General features: G+C 39.2%; 1 protein-coding gene across 1 annotated transcript in view; it reads right to left on the bottom strand.

Moving 5' to 3' along the window:
* The window catches only part of THSD7B (thrombospondin type 1 domain containing 7B), an 828,580-nt gene that overhangs the window by 419,440 nt on the left and 392,616 nt on the right, over positions 1-16,524 (bottom strand). Inside the window, exon 9 of the mRNA XM_065927840.1 lies at positions 15,166-15,281. Coding sequence (XP_065783912.1) covers positions 15,166-15,281 — 116 coding nt within the window. The remainder of the gene's footprint in view (positions 1-15,165; positions 15,282-16,524) is intronic.

The raw sequence follows: 16,524 nt of genomic DNA, 5'->3' as shown, positions 1-16,524 counted from the left end.
AATACAAATTAAATCATTCAAAAACCTACCATCATATTAGCTAATCCAATGAGTCAAAGCCTGACTCCACACTCTCACTGAAACTCACGTTTACATTGGACCAAAGTCAAGGAAGTAAAAAATAATTAATTTATCCTTTTTAACTATAGAAAACTATTTAATAAACTGAAAGTAATACTCAAGCTAAAGCAAAAGCAATTCATTCTATTTCTTTGTAGAAAGTACATTGAGAGTCTAAAAATAAACTACTAATTAGAATTGGTACCTTGGTTTCTGAAAGGCAACTCATTCAACTATATAGGCAAATAAGGATTATATTATATTGTTGCATTGTATTGTCTGCAGAGAATTCCAGAGATGTGAGAAAGAAACCAGCCATAAGTAAAAACATATTGAAAAGAAAGAGCACTCATCTTCAAAGAAACACAGATTTTTGCCACCAAGGCTAACAATAAATCATTATGAATATCCATGCGAACCACAGGATTTATTTATGGTAGTGTAGCTTGACTGTTGAATGAAGGAGATTAATAGTGTTTGAAAACAACTTTTAAATGCAAACTAGAAGGCACAACAGTGGATTCCAGGTGTAAAAGACAGAACTTCAGGCATCAAATCTACATTCGATTCTTTCATTTGATTTTTTATTGATTTGATTTTATATGGTATGTTAGCTTTTCTTAAAAAGACAACCAAGACAAGACTGTTTATGATAGACTATGGATAGGAATAATAGCATAAGCATTTTGATATGAATTCAAGTACATGGAGACTCCATATTTTGTCTGTTTGAAGTAAAATTTCTGGCCCAGATCACGTTCAGGGTGAATGCCTTCTCTCCTCCCAGTTTCTGTTCTACATGAAGCTGTCATTCTACTGCATTTATATTCCCTGCAGTTTCATTTTCCTTCTCTGTATTTCCACTTAATTTACAACAGCTCTCTTCCCAAAGTGAAACTCTGACGTGAAAAAGGGATGACTTTTAGAGTTGAAGCAGGCTGGCAGGTTCAGCTACTCCTCTGCCTATAGTTCAGCACCGAGAGGGATGGACAGCAACCTAAGGGAGGAAGTTAGGTTCTGAATTCTCTCCCAAAGGGCTAAATGGATATCCTGCAGAGGTTGGTCTCAGCAGTGAACAATCACTGTCCCTGTCAGTTTCTGTCGCCTTCCCCTTCCAGAAGGCTCCTGACAGGGGGGGGAATGATGAATCCACAGGGCGGGTGATAGAAGGACCAAACTGACACAAACGGGGTCAACAAAGACTTGCTTGGTAATAAGCTGAATAAAGAAGCTGAAGGGAAGGAAGTTTCTGTCCTGCTGGGTTCTTACATTTTCTAGAGCAAGGAGCAGAGAGTCATTTGGGGATTATATATCTCCTATTTGGAAGAGCAGAGGTTCAAATGACACCTGTTAGAATGGGTAGAATAGCAGGGATACCCAGAGAAGCAGAGCTGGGAGAATCACGCTGGCTCTGAGAGTTGAAGCAAAGCCCCTCAGCTCCTGTCTGAATTTCTAATTCTAACATGTACACTTGGGCATCTGCTGAGATTTCATGTTCTAGTTTCCCAACAAGCCTCTTTTTACTTATTATTGCTTTGAAAGCTTTATAGAAAGACCTCTGATCCTTGAAAACCAAAACAGACTGGATTAGAACAATATAGAAGAGGCAAGGTACACCATTTTTTAAAGAATCCATTGACTCATAGTTAAATTAAATGTTTCCCCAGGTCAGTGGGTCTCAAACATTAATGTGTCTTAAAATGATTTAGGCAGTTTGTTTAAATAGGAAGATTTGGAATTCTCAATCTTGACTTCAAAATCAGAATCTCTTAGGGTTTTAACATGCATTCCAGATAATTCTGAGCTAGAATTATATTATCCAAACCTTCAGAAACCTAACTGCATTCTAACTATTCTAAGTTTTATCTCTGAATCAACTGAGGCCATTGAAAGACTGCAATGATCATACTTTTGCAATTCAACATTATACCCTTGGTTGTATATTAAAAAGACTCTGACTTTATTGCACTTCCTTAGATATTTTGCCTCAGCTGGTGACCTCGGTTAAAGTGTGGAGTTCTAGTAGGAAAATACTTTTAGGAATTAGAAATCCAATAGCCCTTGCTTCCCTTAAGATACTCATATAAACTCACTGAAATATTAATAGCCAAAACCCCAGACTTATTAGACAAAAAATGAGTGACTGAATGAGTGAGCAAGTGAATTAATGAATAAAAGAGATGGGATATGTTTCCATTTTAACCCCATCTTCCAGGAAACCTACATCTGATTTCCAAATTCCCACATCTATTGCCAGCATCATCGTGTGTTACAAAAGAAATTTAATTGCAAAGGCAGATCATCATTCCTTTTAGTAGTCTGTTAGGTTTGCTGAAGCAAGTAAGTTCTAACTGGCATCCATTTATTTATCAAAGATATACTGAATTCTATTCTGTTAAGTTTATTACCAGGCACTTTAGGAATAGACACTGAAAAGGGTTGAGCCTTCACAGACTTCATGTTTCTTCAGAGGGACATGAAACACATTTACCAATAGTGAGAATGAAAGCCATTCAGACAGTGTGATGAGACTCAAGAGTGAGAAGTGATTATTTCCAGCAGGATGATCAGGTCAAGTTCTATGGAGCAAGCAGGGCTGTACATCTAGTAAGATGGGCAATGAATAGAGATGAGGAGAAAGATAATCTAGACACAGGAAATTCTGATTTTCCTTACTACCTTTTCTCATAGGTCCCTGCATTTCTGCGGAGCACCTACTGTATTTTGTAACTGCACATTCATCTAGGCAACTATGTGTTCAATGCTTCTATATTCCTCCACTACTCAGCACTACCCACAAGAGAGGGCTGTCTGTGTTTCACTCACCACTCTAGGTACACTCTAGCACACAGTACTTAGCACAGTGCTTGGGACACAGTGATTGTTCTGCAATTATTTACTGCTGAATGAACGGCTAAGAGTCTAGGATTCTACATGGTTTGCCATTTATTTGTTTTGAAATCTTTGGATCCATATCTCAGTCTCTGTTTCCTCCTGTGTAAGATGGGGTGGTAATAGCCCTTTCCATATAGAATTGAGGTAAATGTTTAAAAGGACTGTACATGTCAATAAATTTGAGCTATTTTTACTTTTATAGGAAGAAGCAGTGATATGAAGCAAAGCAGTGTAGGAGTTATAGGTTTTAGGGATGAGTATGAATTTATCTGGCTTGCTTTTTTTTTTTTTTTTGTAACTTTACAGGATCACTAGGCAAAGCAATGTAGCAAGTTTGATTTAAACTGAGTATTTCCCAAAGCAATCTACAGATTCAATCCAACCCCTATCAAGCTACCAACAGTATTTTTCACAGAACTAGAACAAATAATTTCACAATTTGTATGGAAATACAAAAAAAAAAAAAAAAAAAAAAAACCTCAAATAGCCAATGAGAAAGAAGAATGAAACTGGAGGAATCAACCTGCCTGACTTCAGTCTATACTACAAAGCTACAGTCATCAAGACAGTATGGTACTGGCACAAAGACAGAAATATAGATCAATGGGACAAAATAGAAAGCCCAGAGATAAATCCACACACCTATGGACACCTTATCTTTGACAGAGGAGGCAAAAATATACAATGGAGAAAAGACAATCTCTTTAATAAGTGGTACTGGGAAAACTGGTCAACCACTTGTAAAAGAATGAAACTAGAACACTTTCTAACACCACACACAAAAATAAACTCAAAATGGATTAAAGATCTAAACATAAGACCAGAAACTATAAAACTTTTAGAGGAAAACATAGGCAAAACACTCTCTGACATAAATCACAGCAGGATCCTCTATGACCCACCTCCCTGAGTAAAGGAAATAAAAGCAAAAATAAACAAATGGGATATAATGAAACTTAAAAGCTTTTGCACAATGAAGGAAACTATAAGTAAGGTGAAAAGACAGTCTTCAGAATGGGAGAAAATAATAGAAAACAAAGCAACTGATAAAGAACTAATCTCAAAAATATACAAGCAACTCCTGCAGCTCAATTATAGAAGAATAAATGAACCAATCAAAAAATGGGCCAAAGAACTAAACAGACATTTCTCCAAAGAAGACATACAGATGGCTAACAAATGCATGAAAAGATGCTCAACATCACTCATTATCAGAGAAATGCAAATCAAAACCACAATGAGGTACCATCTCACGTGGGTCAGAATGGCTGCTATCCAAAAATCTACAAACAATAAACGCTGGGGAGGGTGTGGAGAAAAGGGAATCCTCTTACACTGTTGGTGGGAATGCAAACTAGTACAGCTGCTATGGAGAACAGTGTGGAGATTCCTTAAAACCTGGAAATAGAATGCCATATGACCCAGTGATCCTACTGTTGGGCATACACACTACGGAAACCAGAATTGAAAGAGGCATGTGTACCCCAATGTTCATCACAGCACTGTTTATAATAACCAGGACACGGAAGCAACCTAGATGTCAGCAGACGAATGGATAAGAAAGCTGTGGTACATATACACAATGGAATATTACTAAGTCATTAAAAAGAATACATTTGAATCAGTTCTAATGAGGTGGATGAAACTGAAGCCTATTATACAGAGTGAAGTAAGCCATAAAGAAAAACACCAATAGAGTATGCTAACACATATATATGGAATTTAGAAAGATGGTAACAATAACCCTATATGCAAAACAGCAAAGAGACACAGATGTACGGCACAGTCTTTTGGACTCTGTGGGAGAAGGACGGTGGGATGATCTGAGAGAAGAGCATTGAAACATGTTTATTATCATATGTGAAACAGATTGCCAGTCCAGATTCGATGCATGAGACAGGGTGTTCAGGGCTGGTGCACTGGGATGACCCAGGTGGATGGGATGGGGAGGGAGGTGGGAGGGGGGTTCAGGATGGGGAACACATGTAAACTCATGGCTGATTCATGTCAGTGTATGGCAAAACCCACTACAATATTAGTGGTTTTAATAATAAAGTAATTGACCTGCAATTAAAATAAAATACAAAGTTAAAAAAAATAATTATCTGGGTATCTTGACTCAGTGTCTGCTCCCATTGAACCAGGTGACCAGGAGTGTTTCCCTTGAAGATCCCACTGCTTCTTTTATGAAATAGGACTAACACAACAGCTGCTCCTTTATCATGAAACTGTCCTGATGGTCAATGAGAAAGGACAAGTGAAAGTCCTATGGGGCAGATCTGTGCTGTACAGAGCCTGTGCCATAGGTTTGAGGATATCTGGCTTTGAATTCTTCAGTTGCTAGTGAACAAGCAAGATAAGCTGTGCCCATGTGAAAACACGGCGTGTTGTGGGGTAAAAACAGGCAGTACCATAAGTCAGAGAAATCTCACTTCCAACCCTGGCTCTGCTTCTGACATGCTGGGTAACCTCAGACCAGTTACCTCATCTTTTTAGCTAGGCATTCCTCGCCTGTCAATCACATACAATTGAATCTACCTCCTGGGGCCAAGGGCTTCCCAGGTGGCTCAGTCAATAAAAAAACAAACAAAAAAGTCCGCCTGCCAATACATGAGATGTGGGTTTGACCCCTGGGTCAGGAAGATCCCCTGGAGAAGAAAATAGCAACTCACTCTAGTATTCTTGCCTGGGAAATACCATGAACAGAGGAGCCTGGTGGGCTACAGTTCATGTAGTTGCAAAAGAGTTGGACAGGAATTAGTGACTGAGGACACATGCATGCCTGGGGCCACTGGAGGAGACAAAGATAAATCTCAGTAGAGACACTGTGAACTCCAAGTTCCTGTAAATATACATTTATCTCTGATCCAGAAAGAAGAGTGAGTAGGGGGTAGAAGGAAGAGTATGGACTGAGAAGGCCTCCCTGTCAGCTCTCATATTAAAATTATCACATAATTTTATCTCATATTATCTTAGCTCTCAGCTAAAATTTCCTCTGAGTGGGGGATGCAGGTAAAGTCACTTACAAGCCCTGCCCTCTAAGCAGCATTTCTCCTTATAACCCAAAGGTGTTCTTCCGCAACTGGATGATCATAGGGCTCTAGGGAATTATACTAAAAATTTTTTTCTTTTTGCCAAACCTGATTTTTTTTGCCAAATCAAATCTATCACATGCAGACTTTTGATAGGGACAGACAGAAAGTGTCAATTTTTAAGGAAACACAGACACACAGGCGAGGAAAAAAATAATATAATTAATGCATCTCTCTTTTTCCTATGTATGAATTGAGGGAAAGTGTCTTTTATGAATTTTATCAGCAGAATCCCTCGCTTTGGCAGGAGGATGATTGAGAACTGTAATTTCTACAAGCCTGGGTGTCATTTCTCCTGCTAAATTTTTAAGAATATTTATTGAGTACTGGGCTAGGTAGTGATCTATGGGCTTTAAATTATACACTAAAGGGGGCACAGCCTCCCCCAATGGAGCCTATAAAAACAAAGGTACCTATACTCTGGGTATTGGGTTGTGGATTGGTATGTATATGTGAGATACACATCTTATTTTATCAAAAACACTTGGAAATAGAAAACATTCAAAATTTATAGGGGTTGTAACTTAGATTTGAACTAAGTCACTTTCTTAAAGTAGCTATTAGATCATTATATTGCCTTCAACCTTATTTTGGGGGTTGGTATACCAGGTCCCATATATTTGATTATGCAAACACCATTACTTGGGTGTAAATAAGCATTCCATCTTCTATTTTCCAGGAGGACAAAAGCCGGTGCACTGGGATAACCCAGAGGGATGGGATGGGGAGGGAGGTGGGAGGGGGTTTCGGGATGGGGGACACATGTACACCCGTGGCTGATTCATGTCAATGTATGGCAAAATCCACCACAATATTGTAAAGTAATTAGCCTCTAATTAAAGTAAATATATTAATTTTTTAAAAAAGTATGTATGAGCCTATCGGTAGAAGGAGGGGACCATATCTGCATGAAAAGAGTAAATAAAGACAGAGGCTGATGCTAGTATGCCTTTGAGTGGACAGAATGTGACTTCTGATGGATCTGACATTCTTAATGACCAATACCTTTTCACCTAACTGGCCTGGACCAACTGAACAACCTGTTAGTGCTTTGGCTTCAATTAATTGGAAGCAACATCTTTAGGAATTAGAACTGGTAATGGGAAAGATGGAGTTTATTCACTCATTCATTCAACAACACTTACTGAAGGCCCATGATGTGCCCTCTGGATGTTATAATCTGTCCAAGAAAAACACAGACAGGAAATAAGCGCCATAACACTAGCACATGGATGACGGGACACTGCAGGGTAACAGCATAATGAAAGACATTACCAGATTTTAAGGAACTTACAACATCATCACCACGACATTTCTGCCATGTGTCCCAGTCTCATTTAATACTCATAACCAGACTATGAATTGGGTGTCGATATTATCTCATTTCAGAAGGGAGAAAGTTGAAACACAACAAAACTGAAAGTGAGTTTAAAGTGACTTGTACAGTAGAAATTGGCATGGAATCAAGGGAGTCTAACTTGAGAGTCCATGCTCTTAACCGCTATATAGTACACCACCTGGACATTGAAAAAAAAAAAAAAAAACAATACTGTCATTAGTAATGACAGCAACTCCAGGAGGTCTGATGGAAGAGCAAAAGATCCCACCAAATGAAATGCCCTAGCAAATCCCAGCAGCAGTTTGCCTTCGGTCTTCCAGTTACCATGACACTGCTCACCAGCTTGCCCCTTAGAGAGGAAGGTTAAAGGAGTTCCCTCAGCTTTAAATTATTAAAATTACTACAAATTTACAAATAATCATTAGCTCCATAGTTTCTAATAATCTATAAGAAAAGCTATTTTGAATATGCCACAATTTTATCTACCAAACTGTCAAATAACATTACCACTTACATATTTTTACCTTCCATGGAAGTGATATACACATCTCAGAATCATTACAAAATTATCCACTGGCAATGAAAAGAGGGATAACAGTAATACAAGCAAAACAAGAGTGGCCATGAGCTGATGATCATTTTTACTTGGTGATAGCCACATAAGGCTGCATTCTATTAATCAGTAATATTTTCTATTAGCATTATATTAATTTTATTACCTGTCTGATATTTGTATTATTAAATGTTGAAACTTTAAAGTGAAACTCTTTAAAGGTAACTGGAGAGAAATTTTGGAAAATCAGTCCTGATTTGTGACTTTAAAGTAAAAACATTAAGTGTGATGGTTATGAGATCATTGGTCAAGATAATTAATTTCTAAAGGCTAACCAGGCAATTATCAATGATAGGCTAAAATGTATTTGAAGATACCCTGAAAGGATAAAGTACTAAATGAGTATGTGTCATCCTTGCCCCATTACAGGTGTCACTAATGGTAGGTTTTAAAATTGCTAATATCCCTTTAACATGAAGAGATTCTAACGTGGGATGAGATGAGTCTCAGACAGTTGTTCACTGAAAAACAAAACAAAACAAAACCTCACAGGTCTGAGAAAGGAAAAGAATGTGATAGTCCCTCAGTCGTGTGCAACTCTTTGCAACCCCAAGGACTGTAGCCCGCTAGGCTCCTCTGTCCATGGCATTCTCCAGGCAAGAATACTGGAGTGAGTAGCCATTCCCTTCTCCAGGGGATCTTCCCAACCCAGGGATCAAACTCAGATCTCCTGCACTGCAGGCAAATTCTTTACAGTCTGAGCCACCAGGGCAGGCCTGGGTCTGAGAACCTCTACAATAAATTGCAGCTATTATTAAGCAAATAATATTGAATATTTATTCAGGCATTTGCTTTATTTTTGCTTCTTATTGCAAAATTCAGACTTAAATTGAAGAAAGTAGGGAAAACCAATAGACCATTCAGGTAGGAGTTAAATCAAATCCCTTATGATTATAGAGTAGAAGTGGCAAATATATTCAAGGGATTAGATCTAATTTATAGAGTGCCTGAAGAACTATGGACAGAGGTTCCTGACATTTTACAGAAGGTGGTGATCAAAACCAAACCCAAGAAGAAAAAATGCAAAAAGGCAAAATGGTTGTTTTTTGCCTTACAAATAGCTGAGAAAAAAAGAGACGTGAAAAGCAAAGGAGAAAAGGAAAGATATATTGATCTGAATGAATGCAGTTTCAAAGAATAGCAAGGATGTAAGAAAGCCTTCGTAAGTGATCAATTCAAAGAAACAGAGGAAAACAATAGAACGGGAAAGACTAGAGATCTCATCAAGAAAATTAGAGATACTGAGGGAACATTTCATTCAAAGATGGGTCCAATAAAGGACATAAATGGTATGGACCTAACAGAAGCAGAAAATATTAAGAAGAGGCAGCAAGGATACACAGAAGAACTATGCAAAAAAGATCTTAATGACCCAGATAACCATGATGGTGTGATCACTCACCTAGAGCCAGACATCCTGGAGGGCAAAGTCAAGCGGGCCTTGGAAAGCATCACAAAAAACAAAGCTAGTGGAGGTGATGGAATTCCAGCTGAGATATTTCAAATCTTAAAAGATGACGCTGTGAAAGTGCTGCAATCAACAAGCCAACAAATTTGGAAAACTCAGCAGTGGCCACAGGACTAGAAAAGTGCAGTTTTCATTCCAACCCCAAAGAAAGGCAATGCTTAAGATGTTCTAACTACTGCATAATTGCACTCATCTCACATGCTAGCAAAGTAATGCTCAAAATTCTCCAAGTTAGGCTTCAACAGTATGTGAACCAAGAACTTCCAGATATTCAAGTTGGATTTAGAAAGGGCAAAGGATCTAGCGATCAAATTGCCAACATCCATTGGATCATAGAAAAAGCAAGAGAATTCCAGAAAAAACATTTACTTCTGCTTCATTGACTACACTAAAGCCTTTGACTTTGTGGATCACAACAAGCTGTGGAAAATTCTCAAAGAGATGGAAATACCAGATAAACTTACATGCCTCCTGAGAAATCTGTATGCAGATCAAGAAGCAACAGTTACAATCAGACTTGGAACAATGGGCTGGTTCCTAATTGGGAAAGGAGTACGTCAAGGCTGTATATTGTCACCTTGCTTATTTAACTGCATGTAGAGTACATCATAAGAAATGCCAGACTTGATGAAGCACAAACTGAAATCAAGATTGCTGGAAGAAATATCAATAACCTTAGATATGCAGATGAAACCACACTTACGACATAAAACAAGGAGGAACTAAAGAGCCTCTTGATGAAAGTGAAAGAGGAGAGTGAAAAAGTTGGCTTAAAACTCAACATTCAAGAAACTAAGATCATGGCATCCAGTCCCATCACTTCATGGCAAATAGATGGGGAAATAATGGAAACAGTGGCAGACTTTATTTTCTTGGGCTCCAAAATCACTGCAAATGGTGACTGCAGATGGTGACTGCAGCCATGAAATTAAAAGACACTTGCTCCTTAGAAGAAAAGCTATGACAAACCTAGACAGCATATTAAAAAGCAGAGACATTACTTTACCCACAAAGTTTCATCTAGTCAAATTTTTTTTCAGTAGTCATCTATGGATGTGAGAGTTGCACTGTAAAGAAAGTTGAGCACTGAAGAATCGATGCTTTTGAACTGTGGTGTTGGAGAAGACTCTTGAGAGTCCCTTGGACTGCACAGAGACCAAACCAATCAATCCTAAAGGAAATCAGTCCTGAATATTCATTGGAAGGACTGATGCTGAAGCTGAAACTCCAATACTCTGGCCACCTGATGCAAAGAACTGACTCATTGGAAAAGACCCTGATGCTGGGGAAGATTGAAGGCAGGAGGAGGATGACATAGGATGAGATGTCAGATGGCATCACCATCTTGAGGAACATGAGTTTGAGCAAGCTCCAGGAGTTGGTAATGGACTGGGAAGGCTTGGGTGCTTCAGTCCATGGGGTCGCAAAGAGTCAGACATGACTGAGCAACTGTACTGACTGACTTGCTTTACAGACAGAAGGAAGAATAGAGAAATTAACAAGAATGTCACCAGTGATTCTTGATTATTTGGCTAATGTTTTTACTGGGACTCAAAATTTGGAGAGTCCACAATAAGACCACAGTTTGATAGCTATTTGGTTTTCTTAGAAGAATGTGGGACTACCATTAATCCTTTAAGGAGATACTCAGATGAACAGGAGTAAAAAGACAGGAAGCATGACTAGTTACAAGCTGGAGATGATTCATGGCTTAAGAATACTCTTAAGTTGTAAGAATCTGGATCATAAACCCAGCCAGGACCAAATAAAACCTGACACAACTTATCAATTGCTAAGACCCAAATCACTCTGGGGACAGTCTGCCCTTAGAAAGCCACCTTGGCTTTCTGAGAGGTTTAGAATGGACTTGGTTTTGGAGCTATGTAATCATGTGATTTCCTTGGTCATAGAAAAAACCTATTAAATCGTAATGTCTTGCACTAGGATCCATGCATCAGGACATTTTAGAGATCTCTAAATGATCCCATTGTGTAGGCAAATTTGGGGGTAGGAAAGTAAACTCTTATATTCATCCATCTTCGCGTCCTCCATCCTCACTAGTTGAGTTGCCACCCTCATCCTATTCTCATCTTTCCACTTAGGCTAAATCACTTCTTTCCACCCCTTAATTCACCCTACCAGTGTCCCCACCTTTTAGTCTGTCCCTAGTCTACACTTTTCACTTTATCAGGTCATTTCCTTCGTCAAAAATGTCTAACTTACCCTACCCTTTCCTATGGAGTTTTGTAATCAACATACAGGTATCACCTGGGAGCTTACACCAAGGTCTAATTCCAGGTCCTGTCCAGGTCTACTGAATTAGAACTTACATAATATTTTAATAAGACCCTCTGGGGAGTTGTATAAGCATTTACATTTGGTAAGTATTGCTTTAAAACATTATTTTCCAAATCACGTTTTGAAGGACATTCTCAAGAACAGAGAATTTACTACCTGGATTCAAAGACACACTTTCCTCTCTCTTTAGAGCACGTCTGTCCCTTCAAAAAAACTTTATTCAGTGACAACTATACCCTACACTATGCCAGGTTTAAAGGACCTAGTGGTGAAGACAACAGAAGCAGTCCCTGCACTTGTGGACTTACAGTCTAGGAAGGCAACATTAGCAAGAAGGATAAGTATAAGAGTATCATAAAGGGGATATGTAGGATGCTATGGGATGATCTAGTTAATGTGGATGGGGAGACGGATGGAGAGGGTCTAATGAAGTCAGGAAGATGAACATAACATTCCTCAAAAAAGGCTGCTACAGCAGTTCCGTGCTGATACAGAGTTTGGAGGACTAAGGAGAGGCAGCTGAACACAGCTCCAGCATCCCACAAGGCTTGGAACAACGATAGAAATACTTGCCCCATGCCTACTCCATTCATGGCAGTGTGGGCTCTAAGTATTTTCCTTTTCGGTAGGTACAGTTATAAACCCTGTTCTACAGGTAAGGAAACTGAGGCACAGAGAGATTAAGGAATGCATCCACTGTTACGGAGCAAAACTTGGAACTCCCTCTGGCCATCTGCCTCCAGCACCTCTATTCTTCGCTCTCATACTCCACCATGCTTGATCTGGGAAGAATATAGTGCATTCAGGAAGCTGAAAAACAGGCTGTGTGGCTACAGTTCAAGTAGCATTTGTTCACAGATATATGATCCTTTTTTTATCTTAAGGGTGAAACTATAATGCATCACCATTCAGCTGTGACTTCTTACAGCACAAATTTTTAGAAACATCCCATACTTACTGAATCAGAATTTCTAGCCATGGAGCTGAAAACCTGCATTTTCATAATGCTTCAAGGTGATTCAGAGTCAATACAATTTGAAAACCACAGAATTAGCAGTACCAGTTCCTCCAATATCCTCCCTATCATAGTCTCCTCTAATTAACCCACAGTTATTTAATAATATATTGGTCCCAAAGTATGAACTAAACATCAGGGTAAATAGGATTGAAGCTGAAAGAAATCTGAAAATTGAATCTGTGCTTCTCCAGGTCCCCTGACTGTCTGGCTGTGAAAAGAATTATCTAGACTTGAAAAATTGGAGGCTAAAAAGAGACCACAGAGGCTTAGAACTATTTTCATTATAATGCCAACCATTTAAATAACTAATTGAATCTCTGGAAGTTGGAGTAAAATCTGAAATTGCTGGAAGAGCAATTATTTCAAATGGCTTATGACTCCTCCATCCTTACACAGTGCTAGGAGAAGATGCTCATGAAGCAGAGAGAATTTTCTCACAAGTACTAATACAATGCATGCAATAGCAGTAGCTAAAGTAATCTCTGGCCACCGGGGCACACAGACTCAACAAAACTAATATGCCTCCTTAAGTGTCAAGGGACCCTGACAGCTCTAACACCAATATCTGGCTGCCAGTAGGGTATTATTTTTAATTCAACCTTTTCCTTTCTTAAAGCCATTTAACAGAGGAATTATGCTAATCTCTTATGAGACAGAAACTAAAAGAAACAGGTGCATTTCAATAAACCTCCATCTTCATATATTATTTTATCTTCCTGCATTTCTTCAAGACTTATCTTTAAAAGCTTGAATGTTATTCAGGTACATTACTATTAAAATTTCAAAATCCATCCTCCTAGATGCTGCCTTTCAAATGGTTTAGAATAGAGATCACAGTTTTTCTGTCCCATTCTGTTTGGAAATAACATTCCCCTGGCTACTCCACAAACCCTGCTCATCCAGCTCAATTACTTTGAATTTTTATTTAGGAAAACAAGTTTTAGAGAGTTCCTAAAAGAAATTGCTGTCTCCACCCATCAAAAGATCAGATAAATATCTCACTGTATTTTCCAAGCTCTTCTATATTCAGTACATTTAGTTCTGATTCTATCCATAAGCAACATTTACTGGATGCTACTCTGTTAACACTGTGACAGAAGATCATTAAAAAGATGAAATGGAACAGTCAGAAAAACTATGTGGGTACCTCACCAGTGCAATATAAGGCATTGATGATGATAACCTTCAAGAGCTGTCACTGCCCCTCTGCCAATCACTGAGAGGTGGTTTGAAGTGGCAGACAGATCTGTGTCAGTGTGTGCTGTAACATCATGTCACTGCCATGAAGATGTGTAAGTCAAAGAACAGCCGGGGGATCCTAGATGCACAAGGTTGGACTTCTGGGGAAACATATTAATAAGCTCAGTATTTGTGGCAGGTTCTGTCCGTGCAGAACGGCATGCTTTCCTTTCCCTTCTTCCAGGAAGCTAATGCAGAGACACAGGAAGAGCCAGGCCCTGAATGAGAGGATGTTATTTCCAAGACAAGGCCAGCGGGGTGTGGATGGGACCCACTTTGCTTTGAGCACTAGGGTTAATACTCTTCCATCCTTCCTTCTCCTGAGTGTGCCTTTTCTTACTCTGGCAATAGTGAGATCCATAGGACCCAAGATAAGAGTATTTGACTATGGAAAAGGGACCAAGTTATTAATTCCAGGTCTTAGGTCAAAACAGGGCCTTAGAACTAGGAGTTCTTGGATCTCCACAGTGACTAGCTCATCAGGGAACTGAAATAGGTGTAGGGGAGAAGACCCATTCTAAGAAAGGCAGTCATTTTACAAAAGTGCTCCTCTGTGTTTGTCAGGACTTAGCTATTAAATATCCTGGATCATAGCATTCCAAATATATCCAAGTGTATAAAGCATCACCATTAAGAGTAAAGAAATACAAATCATATAGTTCTGACTTCTGCACCTGTTCAATACTTTTTAATGTATCGGCCCCTCTTCTTTCACAGGCTTATATTTATCAGTGATGTATGCATAGGGCTTAAGGCCCTGCATTCTAATGAAGATGCCTGGAGTCAGGCTTAAGCACACAGGATCCACAAATAAATTGTGATGGTATTCATGCTAATATAAGAAACCACATTTAAATGGCTGTTCAAAATACCACAACAGTGTTAACAAAAGACAAGAACTCCTACACCACACACCTGTAAAATCATGGCATAGAACAACCAAATATATTTCCCCTGCCATATCATAATTTGTTCTAGAAATCTAAGACTTCACTTACAAATTTTACAAACTTCATTCCCTGGGTTATATGCAAAAGGAAAAGAAGGGAGCCCTTGCTCCCCCATCTCTCACGGACTCAGTAGTGAAGGAGGCAATCAAGTGGTCAGGAAGCAGAGAGCACTAAGGAAAGAGCATCCACCTACCTCGTGGGCACAGCCTTGGGCAGGGAGTCCACTCGCTGAAAGCGGTCACAAGACAGTCTTTTTTGCACGGGAGCAGACAAGCGCGTACAGTTTCTGGCCGAGTAGATTCCGGGCATCTGCCAATGCGAAAGACACAATCAATGTCTGCTGGAGAAAGTAAGCACTTGGACATAGAAGCATAGGATCTCAGAACTAAAACCACGGAGACCCTGTTGCTCCTTTTACAGACATGAGGAGAAAGATCCAGGAGAAGATACTTGCCCACGGACTCAGAGCAGGAGGCAGAGCGTAAAACAAACTTCATGTCTCTTGACCTAGAGACTAAAGCCTCAGAAAGGGAGGGGGGTAAGGACATACCCTTGGTGGCTGGTTGCCATAACGCCATATCTACAATGAGGTAGATCAGAAAATAACAAGGACTTTCTAGATGGCGCTAGTGGCAAAGAGCACATCTGTCAATGCAGGAGACATAAGAGATGCGGGTTTGATCCCTTGGTCGGAAAGATTCCCTGGAGGAGGGCATGGCACTCCACTCCAGAACTCTTGGCCTGGAGAATTCCACGGACAAAGGTTCACGGGATTGTAAAGAGATGGGCATGACTGAAGCGATTTAGCACAAGAAAGTAATAAAGTGGTTGCCAGGGGCAGAACAGGAGGCAGGAAGGGGATGGATGAGAGCAGGGTTGAGTGCAAGGCCATTCATCACTGTATATTATTTGTCTCCTTGTATTTTGTTATAATTTATGAACCAGGTGAACACTTACCCAGTCAAAATAAAGGCAGAGAAAGGAAGAAATGAAACACAAAAATCATTAAAAAGGGGTTGTGTTTGGGATGTGGGATGCTAAGTGGAGGAAGGTATAGCCAATTTTCATCATCAGTCCCTTTGCATTATTTTATTATACTTGTATAATAATATATAGAAGCATATAATACTTGAAAACAAAATGGAAATGTATATACTCACAGAAAAGGAATTGTTCAACAAAGTAATTATTAGTGGCCTTATTATTAATCATCCTTAATATACACACACAAAAACTGTCTATCAAATAGGTCAATTCAGTGAACATAACAATAGAAAGAAAAACCAGTGTCTTTAGAGCACAGAGTATTATTTAAACAAGCTATTCTGGTAAGGAAAACTGATGTCATGCTTTAGCAGAACTAGCAAAAAGTACTAAACTCATTCCCAAGTTCCTTATTCATCCCTTGAAAGCTACTAAAATTAAATTGGACTGCTATTTATTCCATCTCCCCTCTAATCTCTCCTGGTATCTGTCTGGAAATAGAAGTGCAACTCGAAACATGTCAGTTTCCTGTGTTCCCAGGGGGGCAGCAGGGCTTGAGGGTACAGAG

The sequence above is a fragment of the Muntiacus reevesi genome, chromosome 3 (genome assembly GCF_963930625.1).
Source record: "Muntiacus reevesi chromosome 3, mMunRee1.1, whole genome shotgun sequence".
Classification (NCBI taxonomy): Eukaryota; Metazoa; Chordata; class Mammalia; order Artiodactyla; family Cervidae; genus Muntiacus; species Muntiacus reevesi.
Note: the sequence above shows the minus strand (reverse complement) of the source record. Positions and strands in the feature narration are given on the sequence as shown.